At 37.3% G+C, this 19,858-nt stretch overlaps 1 protein-coding gene across 4 annotated transcripts; it reads right to left on the bottom strand.

Annotated features, from left to right (window-relative positions):
- Positions 1 to 126: 126 nt before the first annotated feature.
- On the bottom strand, positions 127 to 17,783 carry LOC120079618 (ATP-dependent DNA helicase Q-like 3). 4 transcript variants are annotated; one of them, XM_039033868.1, is made up of 20 exons: positions 17,460 to 17,778; positions 17,103 to 17,210; positions 16,964 to 16,971; positions 16,778 to 16,861; positions 16,141 to 16,281; positions 16,013 to 16,047; positions 15,439 to 15,522; positions 14,840 to 14,928; positions 13,794 to 13,946; positions 13,601 to 13,697; positions 13,049 to 13,052; positions 12,791 to 12,940; positions 12,591 to 12,692; positions 12,447 to 12,512; positions 11,938 to 12,068; positions 11,065 to 11,156; positions 10,789 to 10,916; positions 7,863 to 7,960; positions 1,202 to 1,267; positions 127 to 859 (listed from the first exon to the last, which is right to left on the bottom strand). In XM_039033868.1, exons 1-20 carry the CDS (start codon positions 17,707 to 17,709, stop codon positions 397 to 399), a joined length of 2,349 nt encoding a protein of 782 aa, XP_038889796.1. In that variant the 5' UTR covers positions 17,710 to 17,778; the 3' UTR covers positions 127 to 396. The 4 variants fall into 4 exon arrangements, with proteins under 4 accessions (XP_038889796.1, XP_038889797.1, XP_038889798.1 ...); XM_039033870.1 differs by having other exon boundaries at positions 720 to 859; positions 1,202 to 1,308; positions 17,460 to 17,783; XM_039033871.1 differs by having other exon boundaries at positions 720 to 859; positions 1,202 to 1,308; positions 7,881 to 7,960; positions 17,460 to 17,783.
- Positions 17,784 to 19,858: the final 2,075 nt, after the last annotated feature.

Genomic DNA, 19,858 nt, shown 5'->3' with positions numbered 1-19,858 from the left:
TCTAAACATTAATACAATCAATATCCAAGTAGTAAACTAGCATATCTGTGGCAAATTCTTATCAGGTTTGTCCCTGCAGGATAAATGGGGCATAACTCCAACTGACCTCCTGTGGATCAGTTGTCATTTTTTAAAAAAAAATAAATAAAATAAATAAATAAAAATCACTCTTGAGAACAAACCACCCGTATCCAATTTCCCTATCTCAGGAGGAATATAGTATAGATTGAAAAGTGTTTCCACGCAAAACCTCTTCAATTTTAACAGTTTGCAATAAGTAACAATGACATCCTCGTCATGAGCAATATCATTCGTCCATCTTTTGAGTTCTGCTCTTCATCGTTGGTCCAAGAAAACAATAACAAAACAGAAGAAAATGTCTGTAGACGAGACAGTCTACCGCAACCTCGTCCTCTTCACTGGATCCTTCTCATCTCTGTTGAGCGAGTGCCTAAGTGATTTATTTGATTGATTTTCCTTTTCCCTTTTACCATTAACAAATTCTGAGAAGGAAGGAATTGAAGGCAAAGGAACAGCCGGGGAAGTCTTTTGCTCTGGTAAATTGCTTGCGGAAGTCTCCAAAACTGGGCTGCTGCTGCGAAATTCTTCATTATTCATTTCTAACTTCGAGAGATCCAACACAGGGGATGGAGATGGCAATGCAGGAAGTTCTGTATTCTTCTCTGAGCAAGGGTTATCAGCAACAATGCTCAGCCGATTGGTTAACTCTGTAGAACTTGCTGTCGACAGCCACCGCACTGTGCTTGCTACTTGTGAATAATAGAATGATTTCCCTGTCCTTCCATATTTCTCGTAGCACTCATGCTCAAGAAAACAAGCGCATCTTTCCACTTCAATCCTGGAAGAATTCCAATCCAGATAAAAAAATGTCAAACCATGTATAAGTTGGCAGAACTAATATTGCATATTACGAGCATGCACGCTCCTGTGTCACCGAGGAGTAAGGACTGAACTAGTTAGTTACCTAGAGAAATGACATGGAATTTATTGTCGACAACGCTGTTAGTGTTATTAATCTCCACTGCTTAATTGATAGAAATGACACAAAATGAAAATCCGCCAACTGATTATCTCAAGGAAATAATCGTCTAAGTAAAAACAGACGAACGTTTTTGCCCCTTCATAAGTCAATGAAGAAATATTAAAAGCTCTGCCATCGAAAAAAGCATGGTTAACTTACTTGGAGCTCCCAAGCCGCTGTTGAGCCTGCTCTAAAGACTTCTCTAATCGCTCCCTGCTAGCTTCCCTAAGTGATGTAGATACACTATTCTTATTATGTTTATCATTCTGCCATATTCGAAATCTTAGTGAAAGACTGGATTTGTTATCCATCAGGAAAGAAGCAAAAGCAGACAAGGAGAATTCAACATGAATGGATAAATCCACTTTAAATCACGCTAAAGTAAAAACAATCCATCTTACAACGTGTAACAGAAATTTTCACAATGAGAGAATATATACAAGCAGACATACTTATTAAACGTTAGATTACATCATTAATCCTTGAACTTTCAAGTTTGTATTTATCGATCCCTGAACTTTACAAGTGTCTAATAGGTCTCTAAACTTTTAATCTTGTGTCTAATAGGTCTCAAAACCTCAAAAAAAATATCTAATAGATCCTTGAACTTTCAATTTTGTTTTCAACAAGTCCCAAAATTTTTAATTTTGGGTTCAATAGATCCTCGACTTATTTAACACTTTAAAATTCACGGACCTACTAGACACAAAATCAAAAGTTTATAATTTTAAATCTAATAGATCATTAATGTTTAGAAATTTTGAAGATACAAGGACCTATTGGACACACAAGATTGAAAATTAAAGGGCCTATGAGATAATTTAAAAGTTTGTATTTATTAATGATAATAGCAACACATTTTATTGAGGAAAAATGAAAGAATTAGGACAACAAAAAAACAAACAAACAAACACACACACAAAAAAGAAACCCAACCAAAAGGAGGAGCTCCAACTATGTGAAATAGACCTTATAGACTAATTACAAAAGGTCTTAAGAATTGAAGTCTAGAGGGAAACATGAATCTAACAAGGGACCAAACATTATTAGGGTCGATTCCAACTGTCTAAACACTCTATTATTCCTCTCAACCCAAAGATGCTTCAAAATAGCATATACCCCAGCAAGCTAAAGACCCTTCTCATGAAAGGGCAGATGGAGAAGGAACTACCCTATCATAAGTATCCTTGTGACGAGCTAGCAAGAAACCAAGTGTATGAAAGAAGCCACTCCAAAAGGCTCTCACAAACTCATAACTTCAAAGAATGTGATCCAAGTTCTCCTCTGCCTTCCGATGGATAATGCAGCAAGTAGACCAACAAACAAAGATCTCTTTCCTTACAAGTCAATCTAAAGCGTTAATCCTTCCATGTAAAACTTGTCAAGTAAAGAACTTAACTTTTCTAGGAATCTTAATCCTCCAAAGAGCAAAAAAGGCCAGCTCAAGGGAGAAGGATCAAGAAGGCTACAAAACAACATGAGAATCCCATTGAAGCCAAGGCCAAAAGAGAGGTCACATCCCTCACTTCCCAATCAGACAAAGAACGACGAAAACCAAATGAAAAGGACAATGAGTTCCCCGACCAAACTAAAAAATTGGACACCACTCGACATTTAGAGGAAGTGAAAGAGATGTGGAAGCACAAGCAAAGGGGTCCATCCCCTACCCACCGATTTTCCCTAAAATAAGCATCCTTACCCTTCTCCACCACAAAGCGAACCAAACGAAAGAAAGAACGAAGCTCCTTAGAAATATCCTTCCATATGTTCTGGTATGTCCCTTGAACACCAAGCGACAACCAACCAAAAGGATGGGCCCAAACTTACTAGAAATAATCCTATTCCAAAGAGAATTAGACTCAAGGGAGAACCGTCATAACCATTTGGCTAACAAAGCTTTGATACAGTCAACTGACCTTTTGCTTTGAAAATGAGGTTTAGTTTTTAATTTTGGATCATATCTTGGCTTTCTTTAAAGAGATGTCCCATTTGAAGATTAACAGGAGCAAATGTCAAGTCCTAGTGATCAATTATGTTGAGAAGTGTTGAAGGTGGGAAAATTGGTGGGCTGTGAAGTTAGTTTCTTTCCCTCATCTTACCTGGACCTCCCTTTGGAGGTCTATCCCAAAGCCATTTTCTTTTGGAACCCGATAGTGGATAAAGTCAGGAAAAGGTTGGCTTCATGGAAGAAAGGTTTCTTGTCTGAAGCAAGAAGACTTGTTTTGTGTTGAGCAACATCCCTGTTTATTATTTTTCCCTCAAGAGATTTTACCCTCGACACTCTTAGAGACAAGTTTCCTTAAGGCATCCACCACCATAAGGAAAAGAAAAGGAGATAAGTATCTCCTTGTCTAAGGCCTCTCGATGCCATATTTTACCCCTAAGACTTCCACTAATAAGAAAGGAGAAAACACATTCCTCGTACAATTCCACAATCACATCCTCCATTTGTTTTTTCTAACAAGAAATAATCCACTTCATTAAGATAATGAAAGATGTTACAAGTGACAAGAAGGAAACAAACATAAAGTGCACTACAAACAAGCACTCTAAAAAGTACAAAATGGATCAGCAAATGCACTAGGACATCTCAACTAGGTTGACACCTCCCTAGCATTCTCATCATCTCCAAATCACATCCTCCATTTGTAATCAGGTTGTTTTCAAATATAAGAAAATGAGCCAAACTTATTTACAAAATATAACAAATGTCATTGTCTATTAGTGATAGACAGTGACACTGATAGACATTTATCAATGCCTATCAGTTTCTATAACTATCTATCACTGATTGACATTGACATTTTGCTATATTTTGAAAATATTTACAACAGTTTTGTCATTTAAAACAATTACCTTTTGTAACCAAAGCCCTTTTTTTTCCATCCCCTTGTTCAAGAAATTCCAGTCCCCATGATCAGACTTTTTTAAAAATCAGACCTTCCATTTTATTTTATCTAAAATCCTCAATAGTCTCTTTAGCATTAAGAGCCTAGTCGAGAATCCGTCTCTCTGCCACAAAAGCCCCATGTCTCAGAGATCATCGACGAGAGCATTCTTTTAAGCAGTTACCCATGACTTTAGCCAGAATTTTATTGACAGTAGTGGTGTAATAGGATTGTGATAAATTGGGGTCTCTTGGTCAAATCCTTGATTGATTAGAATTATGATTAGTTTCCTTGGTTTGTTAGGATTAGGATTGGTTATTTGACTAATTAGAACTAGGATTAGTTTGCTTTCCAATTCTCTATAAATGGAAGGATTGTCTTCTTGTAATGATAAATTTTGATTTGCTATAAAGATTTTGATTTTGTTCTAGGATAATTCTCTCCTTTTATCCTTTATGACTACATCAATCCAATATCTGAGTAGCCACCTGAGCCAATATTGACAGTTGTTAAACAAAGAGAACAGGGAAGAGAAAAACAACTGGATTACGTGGAAACCCTAATGCAGGGAGAAAAACCACGATATAAAGTCTTTTTCTTATTTGTTTTAAAACTGATACATTGAACACACAGGGACACACTGTATAAATAGACAGTAGGAAACTCTAGGGGTCTTACACAATTACATAAATGCCCCTAGGTCAATAACCCTATTTTCAACACTCCCCTCAAGTTGGAGCATAAATATCGACAAGACCCAACTTGCTTACACAATAATTAAAATTTTGTCTCAGTAACCCTTTTGTAAGAACATCAGCAACTTGTTGGTTTGAAGGAATATAAGGAATGCATATGTTTCCACTGTCCAACCTCTCCTTAATGTAGTGTCTGTCTATCTCTACGTGTTTAGTTCTGTCATGTTGAATTGGGTTGTTTGCAATACTGATGGCAGCTTTATTATCACAAAACAATTTCATTGGAAGCTCATTATCTTGCTGGAGATCCGATAATACTTTCTTCAACCAGATTTCTTCACAAATCCCTAGACTCATGGCCCGATACTCAGCCTCAACACTACTTCTAGCAACAACTCCTTGTTTTTTACTTTTCCAGGTGATTAGATTTCCCCAAACAAACGTACAATACCCAGACATAGATTTTCTATCAACAACAAACTCTGCCCAGTCAGAATCAGTGTAAGCTTCAACAGATCGTTTATTGGTTTTCCTGAACATTAGGCCTTTACTAGGAGTTCCTTTCAGATACCGAAGAATACGTTCAACTGCTACCATGTGATTCTCATAAGGAGCTTGCATGAACTGACTCACAACACTTACTGCATAAGAAATATCTGGTCTTGTGTGAGACAAATATATCAACTTCCCAACTAATCGCTGATACCTTTCTTTATTAACAGAAATTCCATCATTCTTATCACCGACTTTCGCATTGTATTCTACTGGCATGTCAACAGGTTTACATCCAGTCATACTTGTTTCCTTTAGCAAGTCCAGTGTATATTTTCGTTGAGAAACTAATATACCCTCTTTTGAGCGAGCCACTTCCATACCCAGAAAGTATCTTAGCTTCCCGAGGTCTTTAATTTCAAACTCTCTAGCCATCTCTGTTTTCAGTCTTGTGACTTCTACATCATCATCCCCGGATAAAACAATATCATCAACATAGACAATAAGAACAACTATTTTTCCTGATGTTGATCTTCTTACAAAAAGAGTGATCGGAATGTCCTTGAACATATCCCTGTGCTTTCACAAACGTCGTGAACCTGTCAAACCAGGCTCTTGGAGACTATTTCAATCCGTATAGTGATTTCCGCAATCTACACATTTTATTTTTAAATTGACTCTCGAATCCGGGAGGGGGACTCATATAGACTTCCTCCTCAAGTTCCCCATTCAAAAACTCATTTTTAACATCAAGCTGGTGTAGGGGCCAATCTTTATTCACAGCTACTGACAGAAGCACTCGGATCCTGTTAAGTTTAGCCACAGGTGAAAACATCTCAGAATAATCCACTCCATATCTTTGGGTGAAACCTCTTGCAACAAGTCTAGCCTTGTATCGGTCAATTGTCCCATCTGACTTGTACTTTATAGTAAACACCCATTTACATCCTACTGTTTTGTGCCCTTCAGGCAAAGTCACTGATTCCCAGGTTTTATTCTTTTCCAAAGCTCTTATTTCTTCCATAACAGCAGACCGCCATTCTGGTTTTTTCATTGCAACACTTATGTTATCTGGAACCACCTCAGTGTCCAAGCTAGTAGTAAAAGCCTTGAACTCATATGTCAGATTACTATGTCATGTAACTATGCATAGGATATTTAGTACATGAACGGGTACCTTTCCTCAAGGCTATAGGAAGATCAAGAGACGCATCACGTTCTTTCACCTCTTCAGGCTTCTCACCATGATTTACTATCTGTGTATCAGAAACTTCAGTAGTATCTTCCACATCATCATTAACACAGATCATTTCATCCTCCGTAGCTTCAATCATTTCATCCTCTACTATTTCCCTTTCTATCACTCTCTTAGTATCACTGCTTCCTTCCCCCTTGTCATGCCTGCCTTCATCATTCTCCATACATAAATCAACATCATTAGGAATATACGTACCTAGATCTGATGGCAGGTCTGACTCCTGCACTGGAGCCGACAGTTCTGGTTCAATAGGTGACACTGCTTCCTTCCTGAGATACTTCTTGTAGTACGTTTTTCAAGGAACTTGATTGGTAGGAAGAACCAGACTATCATGATTAGGACTAGGTTTAGACAAGGTTTGAATGGGCGCTGACTCTAAAGGAATAGCATAAGAGGACCAGTTAGTCTCTTCATTTATGTTCTCCCCCTGAAGATGACTAACAGGAAAGAACGACTGATCCTCGACAAAGGTGACATCCATAGAGATATAGTACTTACGAGACGACGGGTGATAGCACTTATATCCACGTTGATGGAGTGGATATCCAATAAAAACACATTTCTGAGCCCAAGGAGAAAATTGCATGCGGTTGGGACCATAGGAGTGAACAAAAGCAACACAACCAAAAACCCAAAGAGAAACATCAGAGATCAACCAAGTAGTAGGAAAAGACTCTTTAAGCCTCGTCAAGAAAGGAAGTAGAGTCCCCTATCGTGCCGATTAATGAGGAAGCAGAGTCTAACTGGTCCCAACCGAGTAGTAGGAAAGGACTCTACTTCCTTTCTGACGAGGCTTCCTCTTTGGGATGTTTCTCTTTGGGTATGAAGATTAAGAATACGAGAGGGCATCCGATTAATGAGGTGAGCCGCAGTAAGAACTGCATCTCCCCAGAGGTATGACGGAAGGGTGGCGGATAACATAAGAGATCGGGCTACTTCAACCAGATGCCGATTTTTACGCTCAGCTACTCCATTTTGTTGCGGAGTGTAAGCACATGAGCTCTAGTAAACAATACCTTTAGAGGCAAGAAATTCTCTGAAAGAGGTATTAAAGAATTATCGCCCATTATCACTTCTTAGAATCCCAATCTTTGTTTTAAATTGAGTTTCGACAGTTATGTAAAACTGTTGGAAAACATAGAACACTTCAGATTTATCAGTGAGCAGGAAAACCCAGGTGAGACGGGTGTGATCATCTATAAACGTGACAAACCACCGTTTTCCCGTGGAAGTAGTAACCGGTGAGGGACCCCATACATCACTATGAACAAGAGAAAAAAGAACTCGAGGGTTTATAAGACTGAGAGTGGAAAGAAACACGATGTTGCTTGGCACGAATACAAACATCACAATTAAAAGAAGAGGTACTAGCATTACGAAATAAATGAGGAAATAAATATTTCATATATTGAAAATTCGAATGTCCTAAGCGAAAATGCCATAACATAACATCATTTTCAGAAACAGAGAAATTTAAAGACATAAACCCCGATTGGTGATCATTCCTAGAGGAAGCCTCGTCAGAAAGGAAGTAGAGTCCCCTATCGTGCCGGGCAGTGCCAATCGTCATCCCCGATTTCAGATCCTGAAATAAAACTGAATCAGGTGAGAAAATCGCCTTACATCTCAAATCTCTTATTAGTTTACTGCAAATAACAAATTATATGATATTTTACGCACATGTAAGGTATCACGTAAAATTAAACCATGAAACGGAGAGATATTGCCCTTTCCTGCAACAGGGGCAAAAGATCCATCTGCAATTCGAATTCTCTCATTACCAGCACTCGGATTATAGGACATAAATAACTCTGAGGAACTCGTAAAATGATCAATAGCCCCTGAATCCACAATCTATGGTTTCTTACCATTTACACTAATTAGACCGAAAGAAGGAAAATTACCTGACTGTGCAATTGCACTCACCCCAACTGTACTTGAGTTGTTTTTACCGTCACCAGGAGATTTCTTCTGAGTTTGGTCATCGACGGAATCACTTGCCAGGGCACGATTAGATTTGTCATGAGACTGTCGTCGCCTACTATTTGGGGGCTTCCCGTGTAATTTCCAACATTGATCCTTCGTATGCCAAAGCTTTTTACAATGTTCACAAACGGGAGGAGGTTTCTTATCACCATCAGTACTGGACGGCTTGGCAACGAAAGCGGCTGCATCAGTAGTTGAGGTGGTATTATTCATGGCACACGACCGATCTTCTTCCAGCCGTATTTTAGAACAGACTTCTCGAAGTGAAGGAATCAGGTGCTGGCCCAAGATCCGACTACGAACCCCATCAAACTTTGGATTTAATCCAGCCAAAAACACATAAACACGATCTGCTTCCTCAATCTTCAAATATTGTGCCCCATCCTGTGGACAATTCCAGACAATTTCTCTACACAAGTCCATTTCCTGCCACAACATCAACAGTTTGTTAAAATAAGAGGTAACATCCATGGACCCTTGTTTGGATTCATGAACCTGTTTATGGAGTGTATATAACCGAGAGGCATTCTGTCGTTTAGAATATAAATCTTGCGCCGCCTCCCAGATATCCTTTGTTGTGGCAGCATATAATAGCGGTCTTCCTATCTGGGGTTCCATATTGTTCACCAAGACAAACCGTAGCAACGAATCTTCTCCTTTCCAAAGTCGTTCTTATGGATCACCGAGAGCCGACTTTGGAATTTCCCCTGTCAAATATCCAAACTTGTGACGCCCTTCCAAGGCCATCCGAATCGATTGAGACCAAGAAAAATAGTTCTAGCCATTTAACTTTTCTCCGACGATAAATCCTGCAGTATTACCAACCGAACTAGATAAGCAGGAAACGTTAGGCACTATAGGTAATGAGTTTGCCGGATTTTCTGAATAAACTGGTTGAGGATTTACATCGAACATCGTATCCAAATCAGAAATCTGCTGTTGCAGGTAAGCCAACCGCTGTCTTACATCGTCTGGGTAATGAACTGAACCACAATTGATTGGAACAGGTGCTGGTTGCTCGAGACCTCGGCCGTTGGACGTGAAAAAACCATTGGGTCGACTGTTGAAGGAAACTGGATCACCGGGTCGGGCTGGATGGGCTGAAAGTGGACCAGTTGGCACAAAAAACTGGTTTGCTCCAGACCAGTACTAACCTTAACCAGATCAAATTTCTGCTCTTCGCCCCCGACACTTCTCCCTCTACCCTGACCGTGATCGTCGGCGATTAACCCCTCCTCGCGGCCAGTTTGTGCTTCACGTCTGAGACCGTTGGCGACTCTGCCATGATCGTGATAGCTCCGATCGACGATCAACCCCTCCTTGCGGCCAGTCTGTTCTTCACGTCTGAGACCACCGACGACTCTGCCATGATCGTGAATCGATGGTTCCTCGCGGCCGGCTCTAGCTCCAATCGGATTCTGACTGGTTTCAGACTGGTGATACCCAGTTGGCTGAGGGCAATTTTCCAAGGATTGTACCTGAACGGCATATATTAATTCCGGAAGGGCATCCTGAAAACATTCCTTTACCGCTGCTCGGATTACCATTCTCATGTCAAAACTTGAAGACCCATCAACAGAGGAGGATTGAGGTTGATTCTCTTCCATAACGGCTAGGTTTTTGTCACCGTGCTCTGATACCATGTTAAATAAAGAGAACAGGGAAGAGAAAAACAACAGGATTACGTGGAAACCTTAGTGCAAGGAGAAAAACCACAATATAAAGTCTTTTTCTTATTTGTTTTAAAACTGATACATTGAACACACAAGGACACACTGTATAAATAGACAGTAGGAAACCCTAGGGGTCTTACACAATTACATAAATGTCCCTAGGTTAATAACCCTATTTTCAACAACAGTCTCTAGTAAAAGGTTAGGAAACTCTTGATGACGTCGATTGCAAGAGGGAGCTTCGTGAGTTGTGCTTGTTACCAAGCCTAATTGAGGGGAACCCTTTAAATTGTAGACAAGAAGTGACAAGAAACCTCAAGAACATCAAGATATTCCTACATCAACTAATGATGAGACTAATAGGTCTATAGTCCTTAACCTTGTTAGTTCTTTCCTTCCTTAGGATGAGACGGATGAAAGTTTCTAAAATAGTTATATTCAAAATGCCCCTCTCAAAGAACTCCTTCAACACCTTTTCCAAACCCCATTTAAGATATCCCAATTCTCTTTATAAAAAGCATGAAAATTTAGGAACTTATTAGATACTTTCAAAGTTCAAAGATCAATATAGGTATTGAATTAGAAGTTTAGGGATTAAATTTGTAATTTAACCTAAAATTATTATATTTTTTCAGCCTAAAGCTTAAGTTTTTCAGAGAAGTGGTCATTAAAGGAAAAAAAAAAAACCATGATGCATGTTTGTAATTTCCGTGCCACCGTAGTATCAGGGGAAAAAGAAACCATCAAACCAAACCTGTTTAACTGAAATCTTGTTCTGGTAATAGTTTTCTTCTGCACGTTCCAGAAGTGCCATCTTTTCATTTAGTCCTGATTTCTTTAGATACTTTGTCCCAGCTAGGCTTTTGACAATCTCAGTATCATCTGGCAATTTGGGAAAATTGAGATTAAAGATATACATTAATAAGGTAAACAGGCAAACTCGACCCCCCACATAATATATACAACCAAAAATGAAGCTACGTGGCTGAAAGAGAAGGAAAGCAGTCGAATCCATTCAAAGGATTTATACCATCAGAATCAGATATATCTTCTCCAGATCCACTTGCTTCGTCCTTGAGATTCCAAAATTCAGAAAACTCATCTTCATCGTCCATATTTGATCTGGTTTTTATCATAAAAAGGAAAAAAATCAAAACAATTATGAGTCAATGACAGCAACTGAACATGGTCATCATCTGCTCTTTTCTTTGAGATTGGAGGTTCAAATTCTCATATCCACATTTGTTGTACTCAAAAAAAGAATTATAAGTAACTAAATCAAAGATTTGGGACACCATTTGAAACAAGATACCAATGCTCATTTAGGGAAGTAACAACTTCTATTAACCGTGTATGGTCCAAAAACTTGAAATGATGACTTTGATGTCGATAGAAACCAAGCTGATATTTGTATTTAGATAAACAAAAGATTAAAAATGAGGATGATCGAATTCTCTAGTTCCAGGCTACTTAGAATATTTAATCAATATTTGCTTTCCTAGCTGGCTTCCCTAACTTTATCCATAATCACCATGCCCACAACAAACACTCTAAGAACATTCCCATCAGACCAATGTGGGGGAATTTACCGCTGTCTAAATCCAGGGACATAACAAATTCAAGCAGATGCCAAGGAAAATGATCAATAATTAAAAACTTGTCGATCGGTCGTAAGCCCACCTAAGGTTTCCAAACACTTTAACATGCATAAAGCTACTAAAAATTTATGTGCGTGTGTGATTTTTAAGCTGCTCATGAAAATCTACTAATCATCCACCTAACCGTTCAACGGAATGAAGAAAGTAATAAGATATTACTTTAATATATAGGCGGCCTCTAAGATTTACAGCTAGCCTTTTCAATAATAAATTTTAAATATTTTAAACAATTTTAAAACAAGCACCTGCTGACACAAATTCTTGAAGAATTATTTCGCCTAACAGCACAAGTAGTAGTAAGCTCCTCCAAATAGGCAGCAACGATATTTGGGTGTTTGCAGGCATCACATGATCTACTACATATGGATGCAGGAACCTAGTCCAACAGTTACATCTATTAGCTTGTGGGACAATATTCAAGAGTAGAGAAAAAACTAACACCAATTGTGCAAATCGACCTTCTGAAAGGTATCTAGCTTACAATGTTCTTATTCAATGAAAGAAACTTGCCCTAGGGAAAAATACAGACTCCTCGACCTCTAAGGAAGGCTGAGACCTCTCTCCCTCTCTCAAAAAAAAAAAAAAAAAATCACACATATAATCTCACTATATATTCTCTACTATCCGTTACTAACTCTGGTTCCCCACCATCTTACTAACAGAGGACATCCTAATCTCACTAACATGGGCAATTCCTTTCCTACCCTTACATTGATTTTGAAATAGAATCGGAGGCCTAACACCTTCCTCCTACCTGTTCCCCAAAACTCTCAAGAATTTGCTTCCTGCGACATCCAGAGCCCTCACAATACTCAACCATCTGCATTCAGTTGTGCCAGGACATCAAAATAATGGTAAATATTATCATTTTCAAATTACAAATGAAGAAGAAAATCACCTGAGCAAAGTCGGTTAAGGACTTCTCTGATAACTTTTCTTGGGAGCTTAAAGATGGTAGGATCTTCTTATCAGCACTGGAGCTATTTCTTAGAATAAATTCCTGCAACAATAAAAATGTTGAATGAATAAATAAATAATGTGAAGACAAATGCAACCTAAAGAGAGAAGAGAACAGCAAGTTCAAGTTCAGAAATTAACCATTCTTCTGCGGTCTTCAATTCCATAGTATAACAGACTTTTAGAGGGTAATTGATCACGGCCAGCTCTACCTGACTCTTGATAAAAAGCTTCCATTGACTTTGGAATATTAAAGTGGCAAACAACTCTGACATCTTTTCTATCTATACCCTAGGTAACACAACATGAAATTAGCAAAATTAATGCTCCTCCTGCACTACACATAAACAAGAACACGCATATCCAAATTTTTACTATGAAAATTGGGTAAATACATACCATCCTGAAAGGAGTACCACTAGTTTAGTAATTGTGCACGCACCAGAGTGGCTCTAGGCAAAAGGACGTAATGAAAGGCAAATCACAACCTAAGGTACATCATAGTTTTAAAACAAAAAGGATGCATCAAAGAAACATTGCAAGGAGCAATATAGAGGACTATCCTCACAACAAATAATAATGAGGGAGCTGTCATTGCACCATTTCCAAAGACAAAGTAAGATCGACATTCTCAAGAAGCCAACAGATACTGATAGCAATAGAATTCTGGGACTAGGAAGGTTGACAAAACATATGATCAGCAACTATTTAATTTAAATTCTCAAAAGACTGAAAGACTGAAAGATAACACCATGCTTATCACATCTTTCTCATCTTATTATAGTTTGGCTTCTAGAACATACTCGATGACATCAACTGCAGTATAAAATTATAACTTCAGTTTCAGGGTCAAATACAAAATTTCAAGACATTTATGTTAAAAGAGAAAATACGCCAAAAATGAATGAGTGGTGAGGTTAAATGAGGACAAAGTTTTATTGAGAACTATACCCAAAAGCTACTGTGGCCACGACAACTTGTATCTTAGAGCTTATCCAATCCTCTAAAACGGATTTCCTCAACTCATTCTTCAAACCCGCATGATAAGCTGAAGGCCAACAGGATCAACAGCGTATAAATATTTGAACAAATAAAACTCAAAGCTAAGAATCCAATTCCAAGAGTAGAATTTTTTTTTACTTACCAGCACATGAAATGCCATATTTTGCTAGATAAACTGACAATTGGTCGCACATTGCACGTTCTAGGCAATAGATGATTGCACAGACATCTCCACTAGATTTCAGTTGATTACACAAGTCGGCAAGCGAGTCATCCAAAAGATCTTTATATCGAACTGCACAATTAATTTTCACAAAGGTTCAAATGCAACAGTATTTACTAATCCTATGACAAGATGAACTTGCATGTAAACCATGACAAGATGAACTTGCATGTAAACCATGAAACGTAATAGCAAACAGCCGATGCATCCAAGAGAGCAACTACTGAAGTTTACACCTACGAACTAAAAGTCTAAAACCTAATTTTAGCTGCAAATAATTTCGAATGAGAGATGCAGAATTGATGTAGCCTAAGAGATAAAAGGAGAACTCTCTCCAAGAATAAAATCAAAGTCTTTACTATGAACCAAAAGTTATCAATGCAAGAAGACAATTCCTCCTTATTCATAGAGAATTGGAAAACATACTAATCCTAATCTTAATTAATCAAAGAAATTAATCCCAGTCCTAATAAACGGAGGAAAATAATCCTAATCCTAATCCTAATCCTAATCAATCAAGAAAACTAATTCTAATCCTAACTAAATAAGGATTTGATCAAGCTACCCTACTTTACTCTAAAGTCTAATCCTACTACATCAACAATAAAGAAAAAGTGACCAAAAAAATCATATTAAGATTCCTGGGACACCATGAGATATGTGATGGGGAGTACATCATCCAGGATATCAACAGCCTAGCCATTGGAGGAGAAAATAGGATCTAGTTCTTTATTTTGTATGCGATGAGGGGCAGTAATATGAGGTAAGCTCTGTGTTAGTTAGGCTTGGTTGGCGATAGATAGCCTTCTCCAAAAGCATCAGTTCTGTGTACCCAGCATCAATTCTTTGTTAATTTACATGCAGAAAATCATATAGAAAAGAGAAGATTCAACTAGTGCATCCCAATTTTCCAATGCTGCAATTGAGGGGAGGGGGAGGGGGGGACTTGAGCCACCAGGACAAACCTTCGTAATATATATTAGGACGATTAAATGAAGACTTGAGAACTAGAGGGTTTTCCAAGCCCAAGGATACTATCACATCCTTCTGCACTCTGCAGAAACAAAGAAGAAACCAGGATTTAATCTCTCCGAATTTCAAATTCAGTATCTACATGTCACTGATTTCTACCATCCATATAGAAACTAGAAAGTAAGGGAAAAATCTTAACAAACTGTCCTCAATTACTCAATATGCTGGCAAGACTAAAAAATGAACAGTAGGATATTTTCAGAGAGACAAGTTCGCTTACAGAAATTTTCAGAGAAAGAAACTCATATCCAACTGAATCGTAAACTATCAGCATAGAAACTTTCTTTTTATAAGAACACTATCGGCATAGAAACATACGTCAAAATTTTGCTAGTGAGAGGAAAAGAGACCTGGAGTCCATCTCATGAACGTGCAAAGGATAACAGAATTACCCGGAGAAGCAAGATAGTTTAAATTTTAATACTAGGTTAAGAACAATAATAAGTTGACCAAAGGATTGGTATGCTCAAACCAAGTGTGTATGATTCCCACGAAGAATTGCTATAGTGAATGGGTGATAAAAATAACTCACTTCGGAACAGCAGTGGCTGTCAAGGCCAGTATAGGAATATTAGGAAGGCGACTCCTCAAAGAAGAAAGCTTGCGGTAGCTAGGCCTGTTTCAAAACATAAAAGGACAATAGAAGTGACTAGTGAGGGGACATGACTAAAAGTAGAATATAGTAGCAGAAGAACACCACCCCCCCCCCCCCCAAAAAAAAAAAAAAAGAAAAGAAAAGAAAGAAAGAAGAAGAAGAGGAGGAGACGGAAAAACAAAGTTCCTTCATAAACAACAAGATTGACATATGTTATGAATAAGATGAGCACTGAATTGAAATATAAGGTACAAGTACAAGTAAAGAGGATCAGTAGCTTTTGTCAACTTGATATATAACGGTATATCACAAAAGTAGAGAGAAGTAAAACAACGAGTGGTAGGGTGGGAAAACCACAACAGTACGAGAAGACCCTTGTGAAGCTCCAATATGGTGTTCAAAAAAACAAAGAAAAATGGAAATGGTACTTTAATATATAAAGTGGTTAGTATTTACAGTCTATTACTAAAACACAACAATTGATTATCACCTATATGACTATATCACAAACCTGAAGTCATGGCCCCATGTTGAAATACAATGTGCCTGAAAATTGCATTAAATAGAAAGGAAGATGAAGGTATGATCGAAAAAGATAAAACACGGCATTCCACACATAATACAGGAATATAAGTTCACCTCGTCTATAGCAATCAGATTTAGTAATCCTCTAGAATAAATTTTCATCAGTTTTGCCATAAATCCTGGCGTCGCAATCAATTCAGGTGTAACGTAGAGAAGCCTTAAGGTAGGTTTACTAGAATCGAGATCTTCGTGAATCTAGATGAATAAGATTGTTACACTCATTATTTCTTGGGTGAGTAAAGTTTGTATCGAGTAAACAGAGATTATGACAGATGAGAGGGCGAGACTATAAACAACAGAAGATTCCCACAAGAAAAAGTGAGGAAACAAAGGCATTTTATGGTTCTTGTATTCTGCTACATGCAAAATAAATCAATAAAAGAATAGAAAAAATAAACAAAAGCATGATGCTGCTTTCTCCACAGACAAGCTTGAAAAATAGCAAGGCGATGTAATATAAAGAAGTTTGTAACCTAAAAATAACTTTAAACATGGGTGCATGTCGAGTTCAACTAATATTGCTATTTTATTAGAAAGAGTGATGATACCAACCACGCATACAGGCATACACGTTGTAAGAATAAAAATTTATTTTTTAAAAAAATTAATAATAATTTTGACAAATAATGAGCGTCGTCAAAGCAGACATCATAATATATGGACTGGGAGATAATAGTTGGGGAAAATTCACTATATTTTTGGCTTGTATTGACTGAGTTGAGGATAAATATTCAGCAGAAATCCCCTTTTCCTTCAACGCCATCACTTGGTTTTCCTGATATAGTGCGAAGAGCGGTGGGAAAATGGTCAAAGAATTACAAATCAAGAAATAAAATTGTCAGAAAGGGAACAAGGAAACGAACACTTCGATGCTTACCATCAGTGCTGCAAGCGAATACTTGATGATTAAGGCAATGGCAGGGTGCAATTATCTTATCCAGAAAAAGGGAAAAAAAGAAAATTTTTGGTAGTTATAATCCTCCAAACTGTAAAGAAAGAAACTGAATAGCATTCACCTATTAAGGGACAAACAACAAGCACGATTCCGTTTGAAGCTAGAGCAGGGATCTGATAACACAGGGACTTCCCTCCCCCAGTGGGCATGAGACAGAAACAATCTTTTCCTAATTCAGAGAAAACAAGAGCTAACATAACCCATATACAATGTTTTCACAACAATAATAAACGTACAACATGAAACCTGCAAGCTACAATGAATTGGAGACGATGTGAAGCAATGGTACAAAATAGAAATAGAACAATCTCTCAATTCGTTCTCTTGGCTCTACAAGTAAATTTTCTTGGTACGTGCTAATCAAACTAACAATTCTTTTTCCTCTGTTTTCTTTTTCAGATTCAACGGAAGTATCTACCTGATAAAACAGCTTCAATGGTTTCCAATTGCTTTCCTCTAAACTCAGAATGTCCAAAATGCCACCTTAAGAGCTTCGTCAAGGATTCCTTGCTATATTTATGCTTTTCGGGGCGAACAGTACTCTGTAATGGCAGCGATGACTTCTTCATTTCTACCTGCCTGAATGTTTTACGAACAATGTTCACCTTGTTCGACTTTTTTTTCTTTCTTCTTCTTTTTTTCCCTTCCCTTTCGCGCCGTCGGTTCATAGGGGTCGGGCAAGTATGGACACAACATGTCAGATGACCCCATTCTAGGGGGGGGATGGGGTTTCTCTTTCATTTTTTTTTAATGCAATTAGACCAAACACACCATAAATTTGAACTTTCTCTAAGCCATAGAATTCAAATTTATAATACAACATTTGTTGTATCTACTCATTAATTTTATATAAAGAAAAACTAGTTGAAAAATGTCCTTAGTCTCCGAACTTTTATAGAAATTACAATTTAGTCCATGAACTTTGATATGTAGTTATTTAATTCTTGTACTTCCAAACCGGTAACAATTTAGCTTTTTTAACGTTAGCATGTGAACATTTATCTAATACCCTTTCAATTTTTTTAACATTTTAATCGATTTGCCTTCAAATTTTTAACAATTTAATCTTTGTTGTGAAAAAAATCATCAAACTTAATTGTCACTTTGATTATATAATGACTTAGTATTTATAATTTATAACAATCTAGGCCCTTACAATAAGGACTAAATCTTTTTCGGACACCAACCAGTTTGGTGCCTTTTTGGTAAGATTCAGTAAGGATAATTGCTTGAGTTTCCTTTTTGAAATAGATTTAAGCATTCGAATGTGAATCTCAACACTTAGAACTCATTTGTTGATATATTTTTGGCAATTTTCTAAGTATTTTGATTAAGGTTCAGCAAGGTTAAACATATTTCAGACTAGTTTAGACAAGTGTCCTCTATCAGTCTTTGACTTGTGAAAATTTGTTGGTTGTAGTTTTGGGTTCGGAGTGACTAATTAAGGGTTAGAGTGGTATTTCAGTTGAAAAATCTCATGGTGTCGATTAAGGTTGTTGAATGAAGTTATAACACTTAAACATGACGTTCATTGTTTAGGCTTTCTAAAAATTGATGCTTGTTCAAGGAAGTGGATTTTCATATGAGAATTATCATATTGTCGATCGAGGTAAGTAGTTTTCACATTCCTTCCACGATATAAATTTTGATAGAGATATGGTTTGACGGTTATGATTTGATAAATGGTTGAAAATGTGTTTGGATGTTTGAAAATAAGTTTTGTACCGTTTGAAAACAATTGAATTTGTTTTGAATGTTTTCAATTGTTTTATGAGATCGGAACCCTCATCCTTTTGAAAAAAAGGGGATTTGACAGAAATCGATTTTACACTAGAAAACGTGCCACAAACATGTTTTCAAACAGTAGAAAACTCGTTTTGGATGTTTTCAAATGGTTCAATCGAAAACATGTTTGGGATGTTTTCAAGTTACGGTCCCTATCAAAAAACATGTTTTATGTGATATGGGAATCGACTATAAGTATTTTGTATACTTTTAGTTGATTCTGTCAATAAAAGTATATGACTGTTATGAATGATGTTTGGAAATGAAAGTGTTTATGTTTTGGCTTTAGTAATTCCGAAAACTTTTTGAAGGGTTTGGTTTGATCAGTTCTACGGCCAAAATTGCTATTTGAAACTGTACATTATTGTTTCAAATGCTTATGAATTATTCGGTTTGGACTATTTGGATATTTCAGTTTTTGTGTTTTTGGGATTGTGTGATTTTTTGTTGTAGACAAATTTAGAATTGATAGTATTTGTTCTAACCTAGGAAGCACAAATACTTCTAATTGTGCAGAGAATCGATATTAGATACGGATACGTGGTAGATACGTGATTTGAAGTATCAGTTTTTTTTTTTTTTTTTTAATTTTCAAATACGGGTATCTGCTTCTAGATACATGAAAGGGATACGTGGATCAATTTTTGTTCAAATTTAAGCCTAACCACTTAAAAAGCCCAACTGTTCCACTTTCTATCGTGTGGTGTGTTAGGATTGTTTAGAGTAAAACAAATTGGAAGAATAAATTCTAAGTATGAGTGTTGTATTGTGCCTTGATGCATCCAAATATGAGCAATGTGTCGGGGCATAGTTATATACAGAGAGCACACAACTCCTTAAAATGGCGTTCAAGTTTTCCTAGATTAAATCCAAGTATAAATCTAATCTAGATTCCTAGCAAGTCCAGGGTTGAACACAGGGATTCAGTTCACTAAACACAGAGAATGCGTTGTACTTGCAGTAAGGGTTTTTCTAAATAAATGCAAAAGATGTGTTGTTTACACTAACATGCTATGCCTGTGCAATGTGATA

This window comes from Benincasa hispida, chromosome 6 (assembly GCF_009727055.1).
Source record: "Benincasa hispida cultivar B227 chromosome 6, ASM972705v1, whole genome shotgun sequence".
In the NCBI taxonomy this organism is placed as follows: domain Eukaryota; kingdom Viridiplantae; phylum Streptophyta; class Magnoliopsida; order Cucurbitales; family Cucurbitaceae; genus Benincasa; species Benincasa hispida.
The sequence above is the reverse complement of the archived record's forward strand: the minus strand, read 5'-3'. Positions and strand labels throughout refer to the sequence as shown.

Coding starts and splice junctions, on each gene's coding strand:
- LOC120079618 (XM_039033868.1), bottom strand. CDS start 17,709: ATGAACCGACGGCGCGAAAGGGAAGGGAAAAAAAGAAGAAGAAAGAAA. Junction 16,048..16,140: donor ATCTGATTGCTATAGACGAG/GTGAACTTATAT, acceptor TGCAATTTTCAG/GCACATTGTATTTCAACATG. Junction 1,268..7,862: donor AGGAATGATCACCAATCGGG/GTTTATGTCTTT, acceptor TACATCACTTAG/GGAAGCTAGCAGGGAGCGAT.